A 27,358-nucleotide genomic window follows, 5' to 3' on the forward strand; every position below is an offset into this window, starting at 1 on the left:
AAAATCCCAAGGTTTTTACTTCCTTGGAGACTTTAATAGTATTGCCGTCAATATTGAAGGATGAATATTCTTGACCTAATTTTTTGATATTGGCCTGCGAACCCAATATTATTAGTTCAGTCTTATCATCGTTCAAGCATAGACCGTGAGTGGCCGTCCATGCATGTATGATAAGGTAAACCTTGTTCACTATGCCCATGTCCGTACCGTAATCCCCAGAAAGTGATAAGAGAATCTGAGTATCATCTGCATAGTTAGTGTAGGTGATACCCAGCTGGTCCAGATCGTCGAACAGTGGCTCAGTGAAGATGTTGTAGAGGGTAGGCGAGACGCAGGATCCTTGGGGAACACCACATAGGATAGGTATAGGATCGGCTGATGCTGAGGGGGAGAAGACTCTCCTGGTCCTCTCACTCAAGAAGGACTCGATCCACTTGATAGCGTCCATGGAGAAGTGAGCTGCAGAGTCAAGGTGCCGCAATAAGACCTTGTGGTTGACCAGGTCGAATGCAGCGGAGAGGTCGAGTAGGAGCAGGAGTACTGTCCTTCCTTTGTCTCTCAACTCGTCTATTTGGGACTTGAGGTCGATTAGGGCAGTCTCAGTTCCGTGCAGTGGACGGAAGCCAGATCGTCTGTTGCCCAGGAGTTTGTGCAATTCTAAGTGCTTCTGGATTTGAGTGTAGGCGGCCTTATCCAATATTTTTAATAAAAATGGTACCTTGGTAATAGGCTGGTAGTTTGTAGGAATGAGGGGATCAAGTGTGTTTCTTGAGGAGTGGTAGCACCCAGGATTGCTTGAGGTTGGCAGGTATAGTACCTGTAGCAAATGAGGCATTTATCAGTTTGGTTATACATGGGGAGAGTTCTCTAGCAGCATCTTTTATTAGCTGTGCAGGGCAGATATCACCTTTGCAGTTTGAGGGCTTCAAAGATGGGATATTTTTTTTTACCTCTAGGATGGACATTTTAGAGAAGTGGAATGTGGTATGTGCCGGTGGAGGCTCGTTGGGCAGGAGAGTGTTAGGCGAATGCAGTAAGTTTAGAGCCTTCTTTTTTAGTTGAATTTTATTAAGAAGTGTGTCAATTTTATGCGCTAAGGCTTGTTGTATATCTGTACACCAGGATTTGTCCTTGGTGCAGACGTCCGGGATAGCAATAGGAGACTCTAGTTCTTTGAGTATGCAGAAGAGTTCTTTCATGCTTGAGTTTGAGTTAGCAATACGTTCGTCGTAGGAGTCGCGTTTTGCTTGGCAGATTTCTTTTTTGTAATGTGAGGAAAGTGCAGTTAATTTAGATTTATTCTCACTAGAGGGGCATAGTCTCCAATTTGTTTCACTTTTGTTCTTTAAGGTGCGAAGGTCTTTGAGTTGTGGGGTGAACCATTTGTTTAGGTGAGCTATGGGTTTGCTCGGTCCGAGTTTGATAGGAGCAATTTTATCCAATGTGGTGAGCATGATATTGTTAAATTCCTGAACTAGGCTGCTAGGGTCGAGATCATCAGGCAGTGCGTTGAGTAGGCAGTATGGCAGGGATCATTTTTTCTCCCTTAATACTTTTATTGCTTCTGGTTGGGCATGGTGGCGCTCGTGGTCGAGCCAGTGGAGTGGGTCTGATAGTAGATAAGTGAAAGGACATCAGAGAATGGTCTGTCCATGCTAAAGGCAGGATGGAGGCGATAGTGGCAGAGCAGTTAAGGTCCGCTACCCAGTCCAATATTCTCCCTTTAAGGTGGGTGTGGTGACTTTTTGGGTAAGGCCTAGTGCTTTGATCGTGTTAGCTATTTGTGGCATTTTTGTCCGTTTGGTCATTAAATCCTAAGTTGAAGTCACCTAATATAAGTAGTTGCGTGGTAGGTTTCAGGTTGTTCATAATTATATTATGCAAGTCTTCCTCAAAGGTACCAAGAGGGCCGGGTGGTCTGTAAATAAGATGTATGGTAATGGATTGCGAATTGTTTATCTGAATTTTGGCAGTGAGGGTTTCACATGATTGTAGAGGCTGGGTAGGGGCTAGTCTGAGACCAAGAGCCGTTTTAGAAATAATAGCAATGCCGCCACCTCGTGCATTATCACGGTCTTGTCTGATTATGGTGTAGCCATCAGGGACAGCTAGCATGAGGGCAGGTCCTGCTGCATTATGGAGCCAAGTTTCCGTAATTGCAAGATAATCCAGGTTTCCTTCCGTAATTAAGTCGGCAATATCCGTAGCGTGAGCGACTAGTGATCTAGCATTAAGGAGCGCTCCCTTGAGAGGGGGAGCTCCAAGAGTTTTGTTAACTCGGATGGGTTTGTCTACAGTGGGGCAAGCTTTAGGTTGGAGGTTATTAAGCTGGAGGGTGTTTACATTCAAGATAGATGTTTGAGTAGGCTATTTAGATTGGCTGGGCAATCTTGGGCTAGGTTTGTAGTTGGTTTTGAGGTTGGAGGCCGGAAGGGCTCCTCAGTGGTTCGTGTAGTTTAGCTAGTCTTGCGCGGCGTCTGTTGTTTCTATTGGGTGTGGTGCAAGGTAGGGAGGCATAGAGTATTGTTTCTTGGGCCTTACAGAATGTGGAGAGATTAGGTTGCATAGCGTTAGTAGTGAGTTGGCAAGGGTTTGAGGTAGGTGTTGGTGACTGATCGATGTGATCTTGACTCCTAGGGACAACCTGTGTGACTGTAGCCATGATACAGAGGACTAATGCTAGGTATAGCATTCTTCCAGTTCCAGTGGCAGGAGAATGTGGTCTAATGGCGACCATAGGGCACAGCACAGGGCTCAGCGTGGGTCAGATGTGGTCTAATGGCGACAATAGGGCACAGCACAGGGCTCAGCATGGGTCAGACGTGGTCTAATGGCGACAATAGGGCACAGCACAGGGCTCAGTGTAGACAATTTGTGGGTTGTAGTCAGGGTCTACTGAGTATCATCGTATGGACAATAGGCTTCTCGCACATACAACAGCATAATACGTTTGCAAGCAGATAAGTGGCGTAGAAAAAGTGTTGCAGAGGTTGTCCAGGACAGTTAAAGAGTCATGTACCTTAGTAGTGGGATCGGGCGGCCAGCGGCGAACAAGGCCTTTTTCCCTGGCCTTGGCTGATGCAGGGTGAGAGGGGCTCCTGCCCTCTCAGTATGGAGAGTAGCGGCACGACAAATGATGCCTGGTGATGGCGGTCCGGCGGTCACGCACAGACAGGCACAGATAGGTGGTGCTCTTGTTGTCGGCCCTTAGTGGGCAGGCCGGCTCTCGCCTTCCGGTGACCCAGCGTCACGGAAGAGCTGAAGGGCGGCCAATAGGCTTCAGGGTACGTTTGCGGGTCTCCTCGTGTAGCGAGGCCGCGAATCGTGCTATGAATGCACTAAAGGATGAGAGCAGGGCTAGATTATGCGGCAGATTCGACCAGGGGGTGCATCCAGGGACAGTGCACACGCTTAACCTGGGAGATCAGGTTAGGTGGAGAACGATCGACGCGTGAGCACACGGGCTCCAGCATCCAGGCAGCTGATGCAGAGGCTCCTGCCTCCTGGGGCTCGCTGGTGAGTGTGGGTAGGTGGTGCTCTGTAGAATAAGGTTCCTCCGTTATGGCTTAAAGGTCTTTGACCGGGCGATAGAAAAGGATTGATGGGCGATGAGCGGGGCGGAGCCAAGATGCGCGGGGTTACGGCCGCGTGTTGTACCCTGTGTAGAAAGAGGAAGGACTAAAATGTTTGCAACCTTTGTATGCTTTTACCAAGTGCTCCGGTCCCGTCCCACAGGACGGAGGAATGTCCCATAAGTATGGAGGAAAGGGGACAGGACGTAGGCGTATTAATTTTTGATGCTTTAAAAAGTGCTCTGGTCCCGTCCAAGGATGGACTGTCCCACAAGTATGGAAGAAAAAGGACGGGACATGGGAATATTAGCATAGCATTTCCCGCTCCCATGCTTGTAATGGCCAGTAAACGCCGGACTTCCAGGGTTTACCGCTGGCATTCAGGAGCGTTCAGTCACAAGCTCTGCATATCGCCTCAACTCTACCTTCTCCAGCGTCATAGTCAGGGAGCTTATCCAGCTACCACTCTCCCTCTCTGTGCTTCGCCTCTTTGGTGTGCTCAGTCTCCTCGTCGCCGTTATTGTATGTCTTTTCTTAAATAGAGCGATCCTTTCCCTTGTTCATCAAGGTACATTTTAGTTTTGCCTTCAGCTAAGTCTCTGGGTACTAGAATGTTCTTCAGATCTGATGCTCCTAGGCAGGGCAACAGGGAGGGGCTACTTAGTTCAGGGGGTGGGAAGCAAGGCAAGTGGTATGGGTAGTTTGGTGTGGGGGTCGAGTGGACAGGCTGGATACAAGGTAGGGTTGCTTTGTTGTTGGAGTGGGGAGGCAAGACACCACATAGGGGGTTTGTCTAGTGGGACAGCACGATGCCATGGTGGAAGTCATGTACTGTGAGGCAAGTGTGACAAAGGGTGGGGCAACAGAATGCCAGGTAAACATGTGGGATTTTGTGGGTGTGGAAACGCAGAACAACAGGTATGAGTCTTGTAATGTGGGTGGGTAGGTAGGTAGACTAGATAGCGAGTAGGAGTCCTGTGTTGTGGTGCCTGGGGAGGTAATCGGCCAGGTATGTTGCCTTTCGGCTCAGCACTACCCATGTATTCTCCGACCACCCCACCTTTAGGTACAGCTGAAATATGTAATAGTCCTGGATGGTCAGGTGTCTGCAAGGTAAGGCTACCGCTTTCAAAGAAACCAAGACGTCCCCCTCCAGCAGTCCAACTTGAGGGTTGAGAAGGCACACGGCTTCACAGAGGTATTTTAGATTGACTGAGCATGCATTTTCTTAGTCCAAAAAGAATACATCCGGTCAGTACCCAACCAAAAAACCTAAATCAATTTAAAATGCAATAATTCCATTGAAATCCCTGAGAAGCAGCAACTGTAATACATTTTACAAAACTAATTAAAACCAGTCTGCTTAAAAATTGTGATCTGCCACTTTTTTAAATGCGGTTTGTTATAGTCTACTTTAAACTACATTTCCCATCACCACTGCAGCATTCTTACTTACAGGTGTGCAAACACTCCGTTACAGTAGTGGCGTCTATGAGGTATCCATTACACAGGCAACATGTGATGTGGGCATTGATGTCCCAGAGCTTAATCTTCCGGGTCAGCATCTTTGGTGTCTGCAAGAGATGAACAGATGAAATCAGTAGGCAAATCCTTGAATATGATCCTCTGCACAGCATTGTGACAAATGCATTCATAAATGAGTATATACGATTCAGTCTATTGTGGGCACAGGTTGCAACAGTAACCATCACTGGAAAAAGCTGTACAGTACAGCCAAAATCTCTATCCCAGCACTATTAATCGCAACACGAGATACAATAGCACACGCCATTGCTAATAGCACAATTCAGCAATAAATTGACAAAGTAGTGACGCCGGATAAGAGTCCGGGTGACGGAGTGCAGGTAAAAAGCAAACGATAACTGGCTCTTATCTGGAATACCGACATGGTTATCCGAAATAGCCAGGAGCATTTGGTCCCTGTTGGTGCCAAATAACCAAGCTTTGAATGCAGCACCCTTTCTTTAGAACTTGAGAACATGATCAGCACAACTACTTGATTGACGGACCCATAACGTGGACAACATTTTGTATTCCCTTTCTATTCCTAAGAGGCCTCCAGTCGGGTAACAGCAAAAACATAGATCCGACCCTTTGGAAATGTCCTATGCGTTTATGAAGCCAATCATTCCAATACCTCATTATCACTTTATTGCCAGAAGTGCAGACAATGACCCCAATAGGTTGATGTCCCCAGCTTCAAGTTAGGTATCCAACCATCTCTTAAGTACTTCTTTCAATAGATGGCATTGGAACAAACAGATCCTCTGCATTTGCTCTGACTAAATGATTGATCGCTCTTTAACCTAAAAGCAAGTCTAATATGCTGCACAATTTTAAAAGAAGGACAATCTCAGCTAATGGCAGGAAGGATGTCATTGCAATCAACATTTAATATTTGGGGAGTTGTGCAGCAGCGGTGGTGGTGGTGGTTCCAAGTCAAGAGTGTCAAAAGCAGCACAAGCAGTCCCATTGGTTTGAGGGGGTGTCTGGCATGTTTCAAAGTGGTTTGATGGTGAAAAACAAATGCTGGCTTTCAGGATGCTGCGAGACCCACTGCAGGGGCCCTAGGACAGGTGCTGCTGTCACAGCGTATAGAGATTTAGAAGCAGAGTGGCAAGTCTTGGCACCCAGTAAGTCACCCCCAATGTTGCATGGGAGTGGGTAGGGACCAGACCATCCTTCTGCCTTGAGCATTCCAACAGGGCAATGGCTGAGGGCATTGGAAAGATTAACTCGTCCTAAAGAGCTCCAAATGAATTATTTCTTAATGCTTGGATAATGCATAAGTACATCAAAGCAGGAGTAGGAGATCCCCTCTTATATAGGCAAAAGGCCCCATAGGATTGGATGAAAACAAGTATGCTTTAAGGGGTCCAATCCCTGTACTTGTGATACATTGTTTGCCTAGCTGCATCATACCCAAAGTGCTTTGTGCTAAAGGAATTGTGGGAGGCAGGAAGGAAAGTACGGTGCAGAGAAAAATCGAGATGTGAAATCCTTCGCCCAACTGTGCCGAGCTCCCCACCACTACACCAGCACGTCGCCTTCTCAGACCCAGTCTGACTTTGACAGTGGAGCACAGCCTTCCTGCACTCCCCTGGGCTTTTCGCTCACTTTATGGGGAAACGGACATGCCCTTAAAGACAGTGAGTACTGGGAGACGAATAGTCATTTCCCAGGGCCCTAGACACCCGCAAAGGTTGTTTTTTTTTTTTAGGCGAAGTGCAGATGTGCCTTGGACAGGGCTGGTGACAGCTTATCTTTTTATATACGTTTAACTCCTTCGTGCCATGCAAACCGCGTTTGGCATAGAAAGGTGGCCAGGCTCCAAAATGGCCATTCCACGAGGTTCTTTGTCCTGTCCTTTGGCCATCTTGCCCCTTCACCTTCCCCAGTTCGAGCCGACCCAGGTCAGTCCTTATTTGGGCATGCATTCTCCTGTGAAACACCAAGCTTTTGCGGGCTTCTGCATGCCTTGTGCGTGTGGCCCCAAGATGTGGGTTGAACTGTATGGTTGCAATCCAGAGAGTCTGGTGGGATGTGAATGACTGGGACCACCCTGGTCCGCGATTGGTCCACGTCTGGTGTGCTTGTATGTGAGCAGATCTCCCATTGGGTCCTCTTCGTTTTGGCGCGAAGGAGATTCTGGATAAGACAAGGCTGAAACCAATAAGCCAAGTCGAGGAACCGCTGGTGACCCGCTGGAAGGTTTGGCACCCTGAGCCCGCTGGACCCCTCTGCATCTGATCAAACTAGAATATCTGCAAAGACGCTGCAACACATTGGAATAGTGGGACTAACTATTCTCAGCACCTTCATCAATCCCTGCAAGTAAGCCTTCTCAGAAGTGTCCCTGGGCCAACCAGTGGCCTGACCAGCTTGAGCAGGACCTTTACTCTGAGACTGCCGCCGTTTCGAGGAGCTCCTTGAAACTTGGTACATCACAAGCTCTGTGTTCAGGGCACAGTCCCACAGAATTTTGTACACTTGGCATTCCCGGTTCTGGAGTAAAGAGAGCACCCGAACCGGAGTACACCTGGTTACCGTGTTGCACAACCGTGGTGACGAACTTTGCAGGTGCCTTGCTGCTGTGCCACCCTATACCCTGAAGCCTGCTACAGTGAAACTGGCCTGATCCATCCACCTGGAGCGGAGAAATTGCCACTGTCCTGTTTTGGAATCAACACCAACTTCGCCACCGAATGCCACAGAGCCCGCACAACTGCAGCATTTGCACCTGCAACCAAAGTGGACTCGACTGCTGAAGTTTGGCCCAGAGTGCACCAGGGGTGGGCGAGTACTTGCAACCCTTACCAGTGGCCCCTCCCGCATCCACCCATTTCTACGCACAAGTGTCCCCTGAGGGCCATTCGCCTTTCCAGATAGAATGAACCATTCCCAACTCCTGGAACCAGTTCTGCCCTTTTGGGGAGACCTTCCATGAATAGTGGGAACTTATTCTGCATCACCTCACCCACCTTCCTGAGCTGCTACAGACCCTGCAAGAGACCCCATTTTCGCCCTTCTGCACCATCGCGTGCACCAGCACCTGCAAGTACATTTGAGCATTAGGCTCTTCTCATCGTAGGGACTGGACTGCCTTTCAATAAGGTATTGAACTTTGCAGAACTGCTTTGTTAACCCTTTAAATGCCAGCGACGAGCCGGCTCGTCGGTAAAAACCGCTCCAGGTTGCCACCGACGAGCCGGCTCGTCGGTGTCATTTAAGGGGTTAATGAGGGGGGAAATGTTGGCGGGTTTGGGCGGTGAATACCGCGATTTAAAAAAAAAAAAGCCATTGGCACTGGGGGGGAACCTCAATGGCACTTAAGAGGTTAATTTGTACTGCCTGTTTCGTTCTCTTGCAGGTTGTGGACCCATTCTGTGCGTTTTAACCCTTTAAGCCACTTGGTCTTGTATATATCTATTTTAGTAGGATTGATTATTGTGTGATATACATATGCATTACTCAACGTAATCATCTTTCTGATGCTTGTATCTGCTTAGATTCACATGCTGTGAATAGGCCGACATCTAGTGGAAGCTACGGAGTATTAGAGTTTGTTTTTTGAAACTCGAAAAGGGGAGTAGAACCAGGGCTTGCCAGTAATACTATCCCTAGTGTGATGTCCCCTATACCCATGATCCTTCAGATTGTATTTTTTCTGACAAGAGGTAGCATGAGTAGTAGCGCGAGTACAGAGTATCCAAGCAGATAAGATAGATAAGACTACAAGCATCCATGCGCCTTCTCTCAGAGGGGAGGAAGGGCGGGCGCATGTGAATCTAAGCAGATACAAGCATCAGAAAGAAGATTATGGTGAGTAATGTATCCCTTCTGAGGCTTGTGTAATCTGCTTAGATCACATGCTGTGCATAGATTAGCGAGCAGTGTTAGGAGGTGGATGCGAGAAGGTTCATGAGCAAACAAATGTCTTAGAACCGCTTGTCCCACTTGAGTATCTGTCTTGGAATGAGTGTCAATGCAGTAGTGCCGAGTAAAGGTGTGACTAGAGCTCCATGTAGCTGCTTTGCAAATGCCATCAAGGGGTACAGTTGCAATGAAAGCCAGGGTGGCTCCAGTACCTCTTGTAGAGTGGGCCCTTGGTGTAAATGTCACACCTCCCTTCTTGGCATCTATGGAGGGCATGGAAAACTGGGACGCCATTGAATGTTCCATTGTTTCTCTTCACTTCCTGGTGTGTGGGTCTAGTTTTTCTTCACGGCAGCTCCGGCTCTTAAGCCACTCCCTCACTTGCAACTACGTGTTGCAACCCTTCGCTTGTTCCAACCCTTCGCTTGTTCCAGGGTCTACGCGCTGTGCTCATCAACGTAGCTCCGAGTTACCTTCCTTTCCTTCTCCTTTGCCTTCCCTGTTTTGTTCTGTTTTCTTCCGCGTGTTACGCTCACCTGGTTCCCACGGGGGCGTCGACTGGAACTGGGCCGCTGTTTCCACCAGCGTGACGTGTAGCGCCGAGATGACTGACTGGACTGGCCCGCTCAGCCTAGTTTGTCTGGCTCGCAGGAATATTCTTCTGCAAAGGAGAAGAGGAATTAACCACCCGTGGAATTGAGTGTCAACCCACCTTCCCCACTCCCGTTGTCTTCCTACAGATCACTCTTGAAGTCCCCTCCTTAGTCTCACCTGATGGTTTGGAAGGATGAGCTCTCCATCCTGGGTCGGCCGCAGGGGCGCGTTGATGACCAGTTACTTCACTGGCGTAGAGGAATTGGTGAGTTACAGTATTGACTCTAAAGTCCAATTGTTCATAAGAGTTCAAATGTCTGATCTTCACTCTGTCCGATTCCTTGCAGGTTGCCAATTAATCCACTCGAAGATTTCCAAATGGCAATTGGTAAGATTCAGTTAAGTCTATTGTGGTTTTCCCCTTAGGGGCCGGGGTACGGCGATGAAGCAAAGTTGACTGCGCCGACCCGAGATGAGGTGAATACCCCCCGTGGTAAATGAGTTAAGTCCTTGGGGGTAGCTTGTATAGCCTTAGAGAGTCCCCTTGCTCACCTTGCTGTCTTTGTCTCCTTAGGTGTCGGAGGGCAGCCGCGAGATGGAGAGAGTGTGATGGAATGCTGAAGTACCTCCAAGCAGGTGAGTTCAGCGCGGCGCCGTAGGAATGCAAAGCGATGCTTCAAAGACTTCTGGTTTTCAGCTCCGTGGCGAAATGGATCAGGATTCAGGTAAGGATTAAAGTTAAAAAACTCCTGTTCTAACCTTTATCCTTCTTTTCTTCTTGTTTCAGGAGTCCCAGGACTGAAGCGGGCGTAGCTGAAGACTGGAGCTGCTGAAAACACGGTGAGCGTTACGCTGCAGCAAGCAGAATAACGCAAAGCACGTGTGGCTGTCCGGGCGTGGTTTAAATAGCCTTGGAAGAAGATCCAGGTAAGTATTCTTCCACAGCCCCACCCAAGTAACAAAATAGTCCCTTCAGTAAAATAGTCCCTCCTAAGCCTCATTTGGCTCGAGTCTTCATGCAGCATGGTCTGCCTCAGGTGAGTATGCAGCATGGTCTGCTTCAGATAAGTTATCAATAATGAGCCTGGCGCCATAGGCGCCAGGCCTGCACCCAAACAGCCCCTAACTGGGGCTTTTGGGCATGCTCCAAGTGGCATGATGCCTGCTTCCGGGGCTGCTGGGCCTGGTCTGGTCATCCGGGGGCAGGCATGACACCGCGGTTGCTCTAGTTTGTTTACTTTTGGTTTCGGTTCCCTTCCATGGTCTATCTTTTTTTTGTCCGGTCTCGTCCGTTCTGCCTTTCTTGCCTTCTATCGTGACCCGTTTCACATCCCTATGTCTATTCTGGTTCTTTCTAGTCTCCTCTTTATTCATTTCTGTATCCATTTCTTTATTCCTCCTTCGGTACGCTCACTTCCCTGGGAGTTCAATACTCTACAAAGTTCCGGCTGCCTTTTTTGGAACCCGTGGACTGTCCGTGTCCTGCATTTGCTCCTCAAGTTTTCACATTCAACGACAATTCACCTTTTTACCGGATTCGCGTTTGTGTTTTGGAATACTGCAACATTCATTGCTTCCCATTTTGTCATTTCCATCAAGTCACGTTTTACAGCCCTCGAGAGTTTTTTTCTGCCTTGGGGCTTTTTCCTCATTCGGCTCTCGCAGGAAGGGGTCCCCTGCTGATCGGCTCTCCAAAGAGACGGCAGGGTGGTGTCTACCCGAGGAAGACCATACCTCTACAAGAAAAAAGTAATTCCGGTGGAAAAGGGGGGGGGAACATACAACCTCGTCAGAAGATGATACAGGTGAGGAGGGGGAGAATCTGGAATGTACATAACTTGTTAAGCGTGACAGTAAAAGGCAGTGTTTTATCTGAAAGGGAATAGCACAGTTGGATACATCCGACTATCCACCTAGAGATGGCATTCTTAGAGACGCGATCTCCTTCTCTGCCTGGTACTATGGAGACAAACAGCTGATCTGTCTTTCTTAGCGCTCTGGTTACAAGTCTACATAGTAGAGGACCACCCTCCTCACATCTAGTGTGTGGAGTATCACCTCAGCAGAGCTTTTGGGTTCTTGGAAGAAGGCCGGTAGCTCAATAGACTGGTTAACATGGAATTTGGAAATTAACTTAAGTGAGAACCTAGGGTGAGTGCGTAAAACCAGTTTATCCTAATGAACAGTGTATGGGAGGACAGGTCCAAGAGACCCCCGTCCCCTGCAGTGGTATACAGTTTTTTCCGCGGGATTTTTCGTCGTGGGACTTTATCGCCTTTTTTTAATAGTTTTTTTTGGGGGGGGTTTAAAAATTAAATATTTGTGGGTGAAAGGGAATAACTTTTTTTTTTTTAAAAAAGGGGTTTTGGGGGTAACCCCTCCAAAAAAAAAAAAAAAAATGTTTTTTTCGATAAAAAACTGCGATGGAAAGTCCCGCGACGAAAAATCCTGCGGCAAAATAACAGAACCCCCTGCAGTCCCCTCCTTATGACGTCCATGACTCGTCTGGGGACCCCCTGCCACCAGGGCCCAGGTGGTGGGTGGACCACTGGCCGACACATGGACCAAACGTACTGTATTAGGCTAGGTCCTGGAAACCATTTTGAAAACCAGAACGCCATTTTAAGACATGATTCCTCGTGCACTGCAGCACGGCCCCCACCTTCAGAGAGTCCTCGTCTGCCCCTATTGCCTCCGTTCCCTGGCAGATCCGTGAAAGCCCGTTCCCACGAACAGTCGGACATGAGCTAGTGTTAGAGCAAACACTATCTTTCACCTTCCTCAGTGCATCATTATCCTCAGCGTGACCCGGGTAGCGGGGCTGGCTTGGAAAAGAACTAAATTCTCCTCGATGAAACAAAAGCTTCGATCTTATACCAAGAAACTGCTTATACATATATATAAATATATATTGCATTACAATGATATTCCTTCTGCACGACCCCCTTGTCAAAAATCTACAAACACTAAGAATAGAAGAATGTGTTATTGTGGGACATGGTCACGATACTCAAACCCCGTCAGTTATGTGCACACACTCAGTGCCCCTGGCTTCCTACTATGTGCTTCTCTAGGGGTAATGTAAAGAGAGTGATACCAAGTCCTTATACCATGACTACCCTGACGCTGCAAAGGAACACAAGCGCGACAGTATTGTGAGCTCATGTAAATTGTTTAAAGAGATACATAGAATGCCATCAAATGTGAATGTACGAGTTTAACGTGTATTACTGCTGTCAACCATGTTGGTCTGTTGCTCCTGCGTGCTCCACCAACCCTACTGCTACCTCACGTATCGTGTTTACCATGTAATGCAAGAGCTGCTATTTTTGCATATACTTACCCTGTAGTGATTAATAGAAATGTTGGTATAGTTAACATGTTTTGAAATGACTATGTAATGGTGCAAAGAATATAGACTTGTAACCCTTTAGAAAATCAATAAGCATTATACATTATACGAATCCCCTTGTTTTCAATATAATTTGCAGCATACAAGAAGAGCATCATCGTGTGCATATCCAAGGTCACTTCCCCTCCCTTCCCATTGAAGCCTGCCAGAGAAAGCAAAGGCCCGAGCTACACCGCCTCACCTCCCCCAATTCGGCTGGAGCCGCTTCAAGCATTCATGTTCCCCCACAGCTCACATGGCCACGTCCAGCCACCTGAATTATTTACAGCCTAGCAGTAAAACCCGGCCAAAGGTGGCCCCTCATAGGTCCCACGACCCACCAGGTCACCCCAGATTAATGACGCTTGTAAAATAAGACACCTAATATTGCACCAACATTGTGTAAAAGCATCTGTCATTAATTCTAAGGAGCCTAAAGCTTGGACAGCTTATCCCGTGCCCTGAGACCCGACCCCATGGCCCATGATACCTAGTCAACCGGAAAACAGTAACTATGTATTGATGTATCGTCAAAGTATTCCACCTAATGTGCATTCCTCCTGTGTTGTATGAACCTGTAGAATAACCTATTGTAGGATTTACAGGTCAACGGACATTGCAGCATTGAATGAATGGGGTGTGCATGGCCATTAGGGCAGAAAGCCAAGAAAGATGTCCATCAATGACACCGACCACGCCTGGCCTGACAGCATCTCCCGGATGAGCCCAGCTGACCTGCCCACCCCACGTTGGCACCCAGCGATGTCCACCAACCACGAAGCGACGCATCACAGCTGCACATATAGTCGACGCCACCCAATCCCCATGTACATGTGCCCCCTATAGTATGTAGGTGCCTATGACACTTTGACAATCGCAAAGACAGGCGTTTATATTTTCAGACAGAGCGCTCAGAGTTTGCAGAGTTCTTTGCATGCCCTATTTGACTTGGATAAAACTTCCATTAAGCTCACCCGCACTTGGTCCTAGCCTTATTCCCATTTTGGGGAGGGTCGTGCTATTTGGGGACACTCTCCTTTAGTGGTGACCCCGATCGCGCAATTACATCTCCAAGTATATCCCTTCCGTCCCCTCTGGCACGAAACTCTCCGGTCGAAAGGGGAGACGCACGTTACGCCTGCTCCGGAAAGCTACCCGCCTACGGCAACTGGTACGCTTAGAAGTGCGCACTCACTAGAGAAAGGGTGTGGGATCCAGTTTCAAAAAATCCCCTTCGAGTACCGCTCGCCGGAGCTGGGGCTGGCCGTTGAGCGTGTGGCAGCGCCGCCTGGACGAACCCAGTTCGGAGACTCTCGGTTCAAGACGGGCACGTGAGTATTAAGTGCGAGTGATCATAAGGGGAGTAGGGGAAGGGAGCAGGATAAAAAACGAGGTCATTTAAAAGGGGACACGTTTGGGACCACTAAAAGCAATCCTATACTCTTTGCATATGGCCATTAGGATGAAAAGGTGAAAAGAGAGCGACGGGAACCTAGCTCTGCAAGGGGGTAGATGGCGGCGTTGCATAGTGCTATCTTGACTAGTACTGGGAATATATGAACAAGTGAAGAATAAGATAAAGATGTCTGGTAGAAAAGGGAGACACGGTGAATATATTAGAAACCGCTATTCTTTCATTCTTTCTGGGTCTATGAATAAATAGGGTAATACTGAGCAAAAAAAAAAAAAAGGATTCAAGCAAAAGGGGGACATCATATCGGGAACTGTTCCCTCTTAAAAAAGGCTTATTAACCGAGAATATGTATTATTAGTGGTGACCCAGATGTGAGGCATGGGGGATAAGGGAGCAGACATAGCAACTCTCCTTTGTTGTTTGCTTGGCAGTTGCGCTCATGTCCGCATACCATTTATTAGTCTGGTGAGGTGTCTTGGTCTTCCATTTTATCTAAACCCAGACCATAATACTCGTCATACTTCCTACGCCCCACGTCCCTTTTCCTTCTATTATTTCTAAGTTATCTCGCAGCTTCATGGGCGAAGTGTAATCTAGACCGCCCCCCTTTTACCACACACCCCCTCTTTCCATTCATCATACAGAGATGCAAACTTTTCTGCCATCTTTTTGTTCTCTTATTCTATGATGTAATGTACTGGCTGCAACAGTAAAGAAAGGATCCTGCACTGACAGAGCTTGAATGTCACTGACCCTTCTTATAGAGGTAATGGCTACTAAGAAGGCAGTTTATAAGTCAGGTGTTTGAGACTAGATTTGTGCATGGGTTCAAAGGGAGGTCCCAGGAGCTTAGCAAGTACCACATTAAGGTCCCAATCTGGTGGTGGGTTAGAAATCGGAGGGTGGAGTATCTTTACCCCTTCCATAAATGCTTTGACGACTGGCACTTTCCACCAGGACACCTGGTTATGGGAAGTGGTGTAGGCCGATAAAGCCGTGAGGTGCACTTTGAGTTAAAAACTAACCCTGCATCCAATAGGTGGAGCATATAGGTGACAAAATTAGAAGGAGTACAAACCAGGTTGATTTGCTTATTCTGGCACCAAATTACGAATGGTTTCCATTTGTCATAGTAAAAGTGCCTTGTGTTAGGTTTTCTTGACTCAAGATATCCATACATCTCTGGGGTAAATTGAGATGTCCAAACTCCATGACTTCAGGAGCCATGCTGCCAAGTTAATCGAGTTGGGTTGAGGATGCACTGTTAGCCCCTCGTGCTGGAAGAGTAGGTTGTACCGGCACAGGAGCTTGATGGGGGGGGGGGGTCGCACACCGCCAGGTTTGCGTAGGTGTGGATACCATGGTTGTCTCGCCCACATAGGAGCAACCAGGATGAGTGTCATGGGTTCCCTGTGGATCTTGTTCACCACTGTCCTCATTAGAGGGGTTGATGGAAAAGCGTAGGCAAACATCCCTGACCAATTCATCCATAGGGCGTTCCCCTTGGAGCCTGGCTGGGGGAACCTGGATGGGCATTGTCTGTTTGCTTGTTATGAATAGGTCTATACTGGGGAAACCCCACTGAGAGAAGAGGTCTCCTATGACCTCTTTGTGTAGTTGCCACTCGTGTTCCTCTGGGAGGGGGATCTCTGCTCAGAGCATCTGCTAGCGAGTCGAGTTCCCCTGGAACATGTTGGGATGACAGGTAAGTCTTCTGCTTGAGTGCCCATTTCCAAATTTTATGGGCAAGCTTTGGGAGAAAGAGTGCCCCCTTGTTCGTTTAAGTAAAACATTGAAGTCGTGCGGTCTATTAGGATCTGCACTGACTGTTTGGATAGGAGGGTTTCGAATGCCCGAAGCGCTCTGAAGACTGCCAGAAGTTCTAGCAGATTGATGTGGTTCTGAGCCACTGTGTGAGGCCAGAAACCCTGAGCTGTATGGTGAAGGTAGTGGGCTCCCCACCCTGCTAGGGAGGTGTCTGTTGTGACAACGGCCTGTATCTCTGGATCGTAGAAGGTTTTCCCCTTTGTAAGATTCCCTCTTGTCCACCAGCAAAGACTCTGTACCAAGGTTGGCGAAACAACCACTAGATCATCCCACTGACCACTTGCTTGAGACCACTGTTCCGCCAACCATTCCTGCATGGCGCGCGTGGGGAACCAGGTAAATGCAAGATGCCATCATGCCTAGCAAACACATCGCTTTGCGCACCATTATTTGGCAACCGGCCTGGTATTGAGGAATCTGCAGCAACATATTTCAAATTCTTTCTTCTGATGGAAAGGCCAACCACTCTTGGGTGTCTAGGACAGCTCCTAGGAACTGTTTTGTGGTGCTTGGCACCAGGCTTTATTTTTTTTCTCGTTGATTGAGAAGCCCAATTGGAAGAGGAGGTTGATTGTTCTTTGGATGTTGAATATGCAAATTAGGGGGGGGGCACTCCACTGTAATGAGCCAGTTGTCCAGGTAAGGGTACGCTGGGATTGCCTCCATGCATAGGTGCGCCGCCACCATGCCAATACCTTGGTGAATACCCCTTGGAGCCGAAGTCCAGCACCTTGAACTGGTAATGCTGGTTGTCTGTCTATTTTGAAACGCACACATTTTCTGTGCGCATGGTCAGATCTTTTTTGGCACAAGGAAGTAGATTGAATAAATACCCTTGTTTACCTGGCTGACTAGGACGACTTCTATGGCGTCCTTTGCAAGCAGAATGGCGATCTCCTCAAGGAGGATTTTCTGATGGTCCAACAAGTGTACCTTCTGTCGCGGAGGATGGTCGTGAGGGTGCCCTAATAACTATACAATATCCTCCGGACACTGGACAGCACCCATCTGTCCGAAGTGATCCCATCCCATGCGTGGGTGAATGTGGAAAATGCCCCCCCACCCTCCCCTTACTGGGGAAGCATGGGAGGGGGACCCGAAACGGAACGTCACTGCTTACTGGGTGGTGTACCACCTCTGGCAGGGCTGCCTCTACCCCTAGTGTGGCCTTTGTGCTGCCCTATGGGGAAGCCCTGTGAAGATTGGAACTGATTGCTGCCCCATGAGGTTCCCCGATTTTGATAATAGTTAGAACCCCTCTGGGAGCTTTGGCCCCGAAAGCAACGAAAATTATTGTTTCCCCCTCTGTCCCGAGGGTTTATTTGTGAGTTGGCCGAGAGATTTTAGGTTCTTGTACTCATCATTAGCTGTCTTTAAGGCTTCCTCCACTGCCTTGCCGAATAGTACGTTCGGCTCTACCGGCATGTCTATAAGAGTGGCTTGGGTCTCAGGTTTGAACCCCGACTGCCTCAGCCAAGCGTGACGCTTTATAACTGGCTTCGGCTATTAACCTTCCAGCATTGTCCACTGCATCAAAGTTTGTCTTTAGTATGCATCCTGATAGACCTTCCATCTGCTGCCAACTGAGCCAAATGGCTCTTTAGGGGTTCGGAAGATACTAAAGCAGCTACTTGTTCCCACTGTTGGCAATTGTAGCTTGCCAAAAGAGTGGCACTGTTGGCAATACGTGCCCGATAGGCGGAGGTGGAGGCAACTTTCCTACCCAGAGCGTATAGTTTTTTGCTCTCCTTATCAGGCGGTGTACCTGCCCTTTTTCTGGTGGTTGTTACAACCAGGGAATCTGGTTTTAATTGCCCCCTAATGTATAGGGGGGGGGGCCCTGAGGGTGAGGCACAGAATAGTTTCTCTACTCGCAGATTAACAGCAAGAGTGCGATTTGGGGTTACGAGCAAGGGATGAATCCTGTAATGGATGGATTTTAATATACGGATTGCCCGAGTAATGGCGCTCCTGTCTCCTAGGATCTCTTCAGCGAAATCCATATCTTCTTGAACCCCCTGCGTGTCAATATGAAAATGGGCTGCTGCTTTAGCTAGTACCTCATTGAGGAGAGGTTGATTATCTACAGGCGAGTCATGCACCGGGGCGTCTTTGGGAATCGGAGAGTCGAGATTGTAGGCCTCAGCCTCATCTTCCTCCTCCTGGTCCTTGTCATCCCCATAATAAGAGACCCCTATCTGGTCTTCCACCGATTGCGTTTCAGTTTCCTCACAATATAAAACAGGGTGGTAAGATTCCATCACCAAAGGGTCTGTGACCAAGCTCTGCGCCAGGGCATCAGAGCAGGGTTTTTTTACCAGGGGGTTGAGAGTCTTTGGACCCCAAAGGGGCAGAGGTAGCCGGGGTGTTGGCATAGCTATGAAAGTAATTAGGGTCTTTCTCATAGATAAATGACATCCTTCTCATGACCCTGTCATGATCAGCTGAATTCCATTCTCTGCAGCTAGGAATAACCTGTTCTGGTTCCTCCTCCATGCCCATATCCCGAGCAGTGGGAGGAATTACTTTACTTTTAGTGGTTGGGTCAGGGACCTTGGACTTGCCCATTGATTTAGGGGCCTTCTGTTCATCTTTATGAATATGGTGTTCAGAAGACATTTTATGCTGTTTATCCCCCTTCCCATGACTAGAGAAATGTTTTCCAGTATTTTTGGGGGCCTCCGAGGGATTTGACACTTGGCGTCGAGATTCGGAGGTGGTACGAGATTCGGAGGAAGGACGTCGAATCTCGGGTGTAGACGCTACGCACCTTGACTGAGGATAGAGGTCGGAATCGTCTGACGGCCGGGCCTCAGGAACAATTGAAAGTGCGACACCTTTATCAACCACGGCCAGTGGGTCTTTGTCATGAGGTGGACAGGAACGCCCAGAGGACAGATTCGGTAGACAGCTCCCTTGGTGTTTTCCGTTGCTGAACACTCAACACGTGTGTCAAGTCACGGCCAGCGCTGGTGTGTTTAGTGGAGGTAGTATGTGTCATGCTCTTGCTGCCGGGTGTTGTCCCCACAATGTGGCCGCTGGCTAGTCCTACGGGGTCGGGGGCCTGCACATGGGTGTCCGAAGTCACCCCTCTGCCCTTGCCGTCCGATTCGCCGCCGTTGCTGCCATTGCTAAAAGTTCCCTCCACTTCCATGGCCTCTAGCTGCCTGGCATAGTGGGCCCATCGTTTAGTCAAGCGGTCTTTAAGGGTTTTTGGCTTGAAGAGCTTGCAAGCTCGACAGGTAGCCTCGGGATGGTCTCGTGGGAGACACAGATGGCACATATTGTGCTGGCGTACCCAGGGAAACTTTGTTACACTTTGGGCAGAACTTACATGGAGTACTTTCCATATGTTATAAAATGGCAGCGGGAGGGTATATGTAGGAAACAAAGGTGGAAAGAAGCCTGTTATGACCACCCCCCACTCTCCCTACTGTACAGGGCCGAGGCCAGAGGGCTTCAAAGGCCCGACGTGGCAGTCCTCGGCAGATGGTTTCCTCGATCTTCACCGGCGTCGATCTTCAACATAAGATGGAAGTAAAAGGGGAAGTTTAACGGTAATTGTAAGAATAAATGGCTAAAGCCAAGGGAACTCCGCAACATGCGCCCGACTAGTATGGCGGAAAAAAAAAAAAACACAATCTGAAGGTCCTACATGCGTGATTATATATATATATATATATATATATTACATTACTCACCGCGTAATCGTATTTCTGATGCTTGTATCTGCTTAGATTCACATGCTGTGCATAGGCCGACATCTAGTGGAAGCTGCAGAGTATTACAGTTTGTTTTGCGAAACTCGAAAATGGGCATCGACACAGGGCGTGGTAGTAATACCATCCCTAGTGACACGTCCACTGTACCCATGATCCCTCACGCGTGTAGGACCCTCAGATTATATTTTTTCTGACATGAGTTAGCATGAGGAGAAGCGTGAGTACAGATGATTCAAGCAGATAGAAAGAAAGGTAAGACTACAAGCATCCATGCGCCTTCTCTCAGAGGGGAGGAAGGGTGGGGCGCATGTGAATCTAAGCAGATACAAGCATCAGAAATACAATTACGGTGAGTAATGTATCCCTTCTGAGGCTTGTGGAATCTGCTTAGATCACATGCTGTGCATAGATTAGCAAGCAGTACCTGAAGGAGGTGGGATGTGAGAAGTGTCATGAGCAAATGTCTTAGAACCGCTTGTCCCACTTGGGCATCTGTCTTGGAATGGGTGTCAATGCAGTAGTGCTGAGTAAAAGTGTGAATAGAGCTCCAAGTAGCTGCTTTGCAAATGGTGTCAAGGGGGACATTTGCAATGAAAGCCAGAGTGGCCCCAATGCCCCTTGTAGAGTGGGCTCTTGGCATGAAAGGCAGAGTTTTTCCAGAAAGGGAGTAACAGCTGGATACAGTTAATAATCCACTTAGAGATGGCACCTTTAGAGACGCGATCCCCCTCTCTGCCTGTAGCTACGGAGACATACAGTTGGTCTGTTTTCCTTAGCGGTCTGGTCTTGTTTACATAGTAGAGGACCGCCCTACGCAAATCTAGGGTGTGTAGTTTCACCTCAGCCGAGCTCTGTGGGTCTTGGAAGAAAGCCGGAAGCTCGATGGACTGGTTCACGTGGAATTTAGAAATAAACTTGTGTGAGAACCTAGGGTGTGTGCGTAAAACCTGTTTATCTTTATGGACAGTAAAGAAGGGATCTTGCACTGACAGCCTGAATTTCACTGACCCTTCTTATAGATTGAATTGCTACTAAGAAGGCCGTCTTATAAGTCAGGTGTTTGAGACTGCTTTTATGCATGGGCTCGAATGGGGGGCCCATGAGTTTAGATAGCACCACGTTAAGGTCCCATCCTGGTGGTGGGTTAGAAATAGGAGGGTGAAGTCTCTTTACTCCTTCCATGAAGGCTTTAACTACTGGTACTTTCCACCACGACACCTTGTTATGGGAAGTGGTGCATGCCGACAGAGCTGTCAGGTGCACCTTCAGTGAGTTAAAAACCAGTCCTGCATCAGGCAGGTGGAGCATGAATGTAACAATAGTGGAAGGAGTGCAATCAACTGGGTTGATTTGTTTATTCTGGCACCAGATAACAAATCTCTATTTGTCAAAGTAGCAGTGCCTCGTGTTTGGCTTCCTAGATTCTTTTAGGATGTCCATACACCTCTGTGGTAAATTGAGATGCACTATTTGACCTTGGTGCTGTGATAGTAGGTTGTACCAGGCCCGATGTTTGATGGGTTCGCACACCGCTAATCTGAGTAAGTGTGGGAACCACGGTTGTCTCGTCCACCTGGGAGCAACCAGGACGAGCGTCATCGATTCTCTGTTCATCTTGTTGACCACCTTCCCGATGAGGAGTTGGTGGAAAAGCGTACGCAAACATTCCTGACCAGTTCATCCACAGGGCATTCCCCTGGGAGTCTGGTTGGGAGAACCTGGATGCAAATCCTGGGCATTGTCTGTTTTCGCTTGTGGCGAATAGGTCTACAGTGGGGAAACACCACTGAGAGAAGATATGTTCTACGTCTTCTCTGTTTAGACACCATTCGTGTTCTTCTGGGAGGGGTCTCTGCTTAGAGCATCCGCTAGAGAATTGAGATCCCCTGGAACATGTTGCGATGACAGGAAGATGTTCCGTCTGAGTGCCCATATCCACATTTTCTGGGCAAGCTTGGACAGATTTGGCGAACGAGTCCCTCCTTGCTTGTTCAGGTAAAACATGGCTGTAGTGCTGTCCATCCGGATTTGCACTGACAGATTTAGCAGGTAGGGCTCGAACGCTTGAAGCGCTCTGAATACTGCCAGAAGCTCTAGCAGGTTGATGTGATTCTTGGCCACCGAGTGAGACCAGAGACCCTGAGCTGTTTGGTGGAGATGGTGAGCTCCCCACCCCGTCAGGCATGCATCGGTTGTGACTACCGCCTGTATCTCGGGATCATAAAAGGGTTTCCCCTTGGACAGATTCCCTCTTGTCCACCAGTTTATGCTTTGTACAAGTGTTGGCGAAACGACCACTAGATCGTCCCACTGACCACTTGCCTGAGACCACTATTTCGCCAACCATTCCTGCAATGGACGCATGCGCAGGCACGCGTGGGGGACCAGGTAAATGCATGACGCCATCATGCCCAGCAACCGCATTGCTTTGCGTACCGTTATCTGGCGACCGGACCGCTATTGCGGAATTTGCAACAGTATATTCCGAATTCTTTCCTCGGAAGGAAATGTCAACCCCTCTTGAGTGTCTAGGATAGCGCCTAGGAACTGTTTGGAGGTGCTTGGCACCAGACTTGACTTTCTCGTTTATTGAGAAGCCCGATTCGAAGAGGAGGTCGATTGTCCTTTGAATGTTTGTTCTGCAAATTACTGGGGTCTCCCCAGTGATGAGCCAGTCGTCCAGGTAAGGGTACACCGGGATTGCCTCCCTGCGTAGGTGTGCTGCCACCACCGCCAGTACCTTGGTGAATACCCTTGGAGCCGAAGCTATCCCTAAGGGCAGTACCTTGAACTGGTAGTGCCGACTGTCCACCTTGAAGCGCAAGTACTTTGTGCGCTGGGAACATGGAAATATGAAAATAGGCATCTTTCATGTACAATGTTGCCATGTAATCCCCCTTTTTTAGGAGGGAGATTACCTCTTGGAGAGTAGTCATGTGAAATTTCTGGGGCTTGACATACTTGTTTGCAGGCCGTAAGTCCAATACTGGGCGCATTGTCAAATCTTTTTTTGGCACAAGGAAGTAAGTTGAATAAATACCCTTGTTTACCTGGTGTCCCGGGACGAGTTCTATCGCGTCCTTTGCTAGCAGATTGACAATCTCCTCGAGGAGGATCTTCTGGTGTTCCAAAGAATGTATTCTTTGTCATGGAGGATGGTTCCGGGGACGCTCTAACAGTTCTATGCAGTACCCTGCGGATACTGTGGACAGCACCCATCTGTCTGATGTAATCCCTTCCCAAGCTTGGGTGAAGTTGGAAATGAGTCCCCCCACTGGGGTTGCGTGAGAAGGGACCCTGAACAGAGCGTCACTGTTTTGGTGGATGCGTGCCACCTCCTCTACTGGGACTGCCTCTACCTTTACCACGTCCTCTTTTATTACACCTGCCGTAACCCTGGGTAGACTGTTGGTTATTATTGTTCCATGGTGTACCCTGCCCCTGGGAATAGTTAAATCCTTTATGAAATGTTGGCCGCGTGGGTGACGAAAATTCCCATTCCATCTCTGATTAGGGGGTTAGTTGGCCTAGGGATTTGAGCGTCTCATACTCGCCCTTGGCATTTTTCACCGCATCCTCGACCGCCTTACAAAACAGATCCGGGTCCACTGGTTTATCCAACAATGATGCTTGGGTTTCAGCTTTGACTCCAGACTGCTGTAACCAAGCGTGTCTCTTGATAACAGTTCCTTCTGCTATCAATCTGCCAGTGTTATCCGCGGCATCAAAGGTTGCTTTTAAAATGCAACCGGACAAGGCTCTTCCCTCCGCCGCAACTCGTGCCAACTGGCTCTTTAAGGGTTCTGGGGCGGAGTCTGAGTGCCACGACTTCTTCCCACTGATGGCAGTTGTAGCTGGCCAACAGTGTGGTGGAGTTGGCAATCCTTGCCTGGTAGGCGGAAGTGGAGGCTACTTTCCTGCCCAAACCATACAGTTTCTTGCTCTCCTTGTCGGGAGGAACTTCGGACGATGACGAGGGTGTTCCAGCCCTCTTACGGGTGTTTGTAACAACCAGGGAGTCCGGTTTCAGATGCCCTCTTATATACAGTGTGTCTGATTGGGCTGCCCTGAAAAGTTTCTCAATCCTGGGGTTCACTGCCCTGGTGAGGTTAGGATTTAAAAGTGAAGGGTCTATTCTTCTCTGAATAGACTTAAGGATAGGGATGGCCTGAGCAACAGGCCTCCTTTCTCCCACTAACTCTTCGGCAAAGTCCCTCTCCTCTTGAGCACCCTGGGTGTCAATGTGGAAATGTTCTGCCGCTCTGGACAGAACTTCATTCAGGAGAGGTTGATGGTCGACAGGGGAGTCGGTAATCAGGGGTTCTTTCTCTACCAGGGAATCTACTATGTAGGTCTCAAGGTCTTCCTCTTCCTGGTCCTCATCATCCCATAGTAGCCCGTACCAGTTTGCTCTTCCAACATGCCCAAATCTGGATCCTCACAAAAGGATGCATCCCCTTGATATTGAGAGTAGGGCTGTATATAGAAGGGGTCCGAAGACCGTGTTGGGGCATCAAACCGGGACTTCTTACTTGGAGGTATTGGATCCTTAGAGCCTGAGGGTGCTGACCCGTCGGGAGTATAGGAGAGAAAGTGTTCAGGGTTTTTTGTGTAAAAATCTGCCAATGATGACATCCTTGACATAACCCTGTCTATGTCATCACTAGATAATTCTCTAGATCTGGGAATGACCCTTTCTGGGACTTTCTCCGCCTTATCCTAACAAGACTTACTGGTTTTAGCAGGGGTCCTTGGGAGAACAGAAGACTGGGACTTGTCTGTCTGTTTATGTGGAGTGGAAAGTTTTACAGGTGTGTGAGGAGGCCGAGACTGCTTCCTTTGTTGTTTTCCCCCTCCCCGTGGGCGGAAGAGTGTTTTTCCTGCTTTTTCGCCCTTTCGGAGCCTTCCGACGCATGGCGTCGAGGTTCGGGGTAGTGTCCCCATCTTTAGAACGTGGAGGTAGGGACTCGGGAGCCGCAGTTACGCGGTCTGCGGGCGCCGACTCCTGGAGTACGGTCTGGGGATGGAAGTCGGCTTCGTCTTCCAACGATCGAACTTCCGTTACCTTGGGGAGAGGCACTCTTGGCAAGAGTGGATGATTGCCTGGAGTCATGCGGCAATCTAGATCGAGAACGCCCAGAGGACACCGATTCGGACCGTTCTCTATGTGCCTCTTTCTGAGAACTTGACGTGCGCGTTGAGTCTCGGTTGGACTTCATGTGCTTTGTGGAAGTGCTGTGGGTAGCGCTTGTGTCACCGGGGGTCTTCCCCATAGCCGCCCTGCCGGACGATCTTCCGAGGTCAGGGACTTGCGCTCGGCTGTCTCTTGACGCCACGTTGCCCTCGCCATCTGAAAGCACGGCGTCGCTGCCATCGCTGAAGGCGCCCACCGCTGCCATGGCCTCCTGACACCTGGCGTGGTGGGCCCAACGCTTGATTGAACGGTCCTTAAGTGTTTTTGGTTTAAACCTACTACACGCTCTGCAGTTCGCCTCGGGGTGGTCCCTCGGCAAGCAGAGATTGCACGTGGCGTGTCGGTCTGTTAACCCAAGGGTACTTGCGGTTGCACTTGGGGCAGAATTGGAAAGGGGTACCCTCCATACGCACCTTGTGACAGCGGGCTGTTAAGTGTAGGAATATATAAGAATATACCTATATACCAAAAGAGTGTAGAGTATGTCCACCCCCCACTCTCCCTACTTGCAGGGCTGAGGCCAGAGGCCTTCCGAGGCCCAAATCCGTTGTGCAGCTGTCGACGGTCGATTTCTTCTCCGGGCCGGCGTCGAGTGTGGAAGTTCAGTGACTCGACGTTGGGCTGGAGAATGGGGAAAATATAACAATATTTTGCAAAAGTATGGCTAAGGCCAGGGAACTCTGCGAAATGCTTCCGACCAGTATGGCGGAAAAAAACAATCTGAGGGTCCTACACGCGTGAGGGATCATGGGTACAGTGGACGTCACACTAGGGATAGTATTACTGGCACGCCCTGTGTCGACGGCCATTTTCGAAAAACAAATTGTAATACTCTGCAGCTTCCACAAGATGTCGGCCTATGCACAGCATGTGATCCAAGCAGATTCCACAAGCCTCAAATATATATACATACACACACCTGTGACTGGGAGTGAATTGTAAGTGTCCTTCACTCTGTGTGCTCATTGAGGTCTTTCAATCACCCTCACCCCTCCTGAGACCTAGTCTTGACCGCTGCCAATGCTACCTTGATTGGTCTGGCTTGCCCAGAAGGTTACCCTGTTCCAAGAAACTAGGCTGGCCTTCAGAACCTCTGCCCACCAGGTCAGAGTTCAGAAATCTATCTTAACAATGCAACACCCTGGTGTGAGGCTAGGCCCTTTGTGTAGAGTGTGCCCTTTAAATCCACTTTACTTGCACAACTCCAACTGAAGAATATCCAACACAAAAATGAAAGAGGTGAAGCTCCTACTGGCCATTATCCTGCTGGTTGCACATGGGACACCCAGTCTATGGAGAATGCACACAGCCTGTTCATGGTTGACATGGGATCAAAGTGATAAATGCTACAAATCAGATGCAGCTTTAATTATGTGAATTACCAGTCACTATACACCCAACTCATGTTTAAAGATTAAACTGCCACCAGGGTGGCAATATACACAAATATGTAGTTTTGGAACCGAGGTGCAGATTTAAATGCAACCTCTGCACTGCAGTGACATGGCTGTCACAGCAGTTGTAATGAGGGCACCTGTGACATTTGAACCTGATCTGTGCCACTGAAGAGCAAGGGCTGCACATCAGGAGACAGATGCAGCAGGGCATGTGTCACTGTGCTTTTGGCATGGACCTTAAGGAGAAAGTATATCTTGTAGCACATTAACCAGGTAACTCACCGTAGTGACCACCTTACTCGTAGTCCATATTCCCCTTTCCTCCATACTTATGGGACATTCCTCCGTCCTGTGGGACGGGACCGGAGCACTTTGTAAAAGCATACAAAGTTTTTCAAAAAAGTTAGTCCTTCCTCTCTTTCTACACGGGGCCCGGCACGCGGCCGTAGCCCCGCCCATCTCGGCTCTGCCCCGTGCATCGCCCATCAGTCCTTTCCTATCGCCAGGTCATAGACCTTTTAGCAATAACAGAGGAACCTTATTAGAGGGGACGGAGGGCGGGCGTAGGGAGGAAAGGGGACTATGGACTAAGAGTAAGATGGTCAATACAATGAGTAACCCGGTTATACTCCTACGTCCCATCACCTTTCCTCCATACTTATGGCAGATTCCCAAGCACCCCTTACAGGAACTATTGGTGGATGGAAAACCCCTTACTGAAACAGGTTCTTCAGCACAGCCTGACCAAACTGAGCATCAGATCTTGAGCTCAGGTCTAGACCAGGCTTACAAAAAACCGATGGGGAGGCCCAAGTAGCCGCCTTTGTGATGGTCCCCCAGGGGACATTTT

At 48.8% G+C, this 27,358-nt stretch overlaps 1 protein-coding gene across 1 annotated transcript in view; it reads right to left on the minus strand.

Annotated features, from left to right (window-relative positions):
• PCGF3 (polycomb group ring finger 3) overlaps positions 1–27,358 on the minus strand; it is a 695,750-nt gene that overhangs the window by 412,724 nt on the left and 255,668 nt on the right. Inside the window, exon 2 of the mRNA XM_069630597.1 lies at positions 5,029–5,146. Coding sequence (XP_069486698.1) covers positions 5,029–5,137 — 109 coding nt within the window. The 5' untranslated portion in view covers positions 5,138–5,146. The remainder of the gene's footprint in view (positions 1–5,028; positions 5,147–27,358) is intronic.

Source organism: Ambystoma mexicanum, chromosome 6q, assembly GCF_040938575.1.
Source record: "Ambystoma mexicanum isolate Mex_15411 chromosome 6q, UKY_AmexF1_1, whole genome shotgun sequence".
NCBI classification, from domain to species: domain Eukaryota; kingdom Metazoa; phylum Chordata; class Amphibia; order Caudata; family Ambystomatidae; genus Ambystoma; species Ambystoma mexicanum.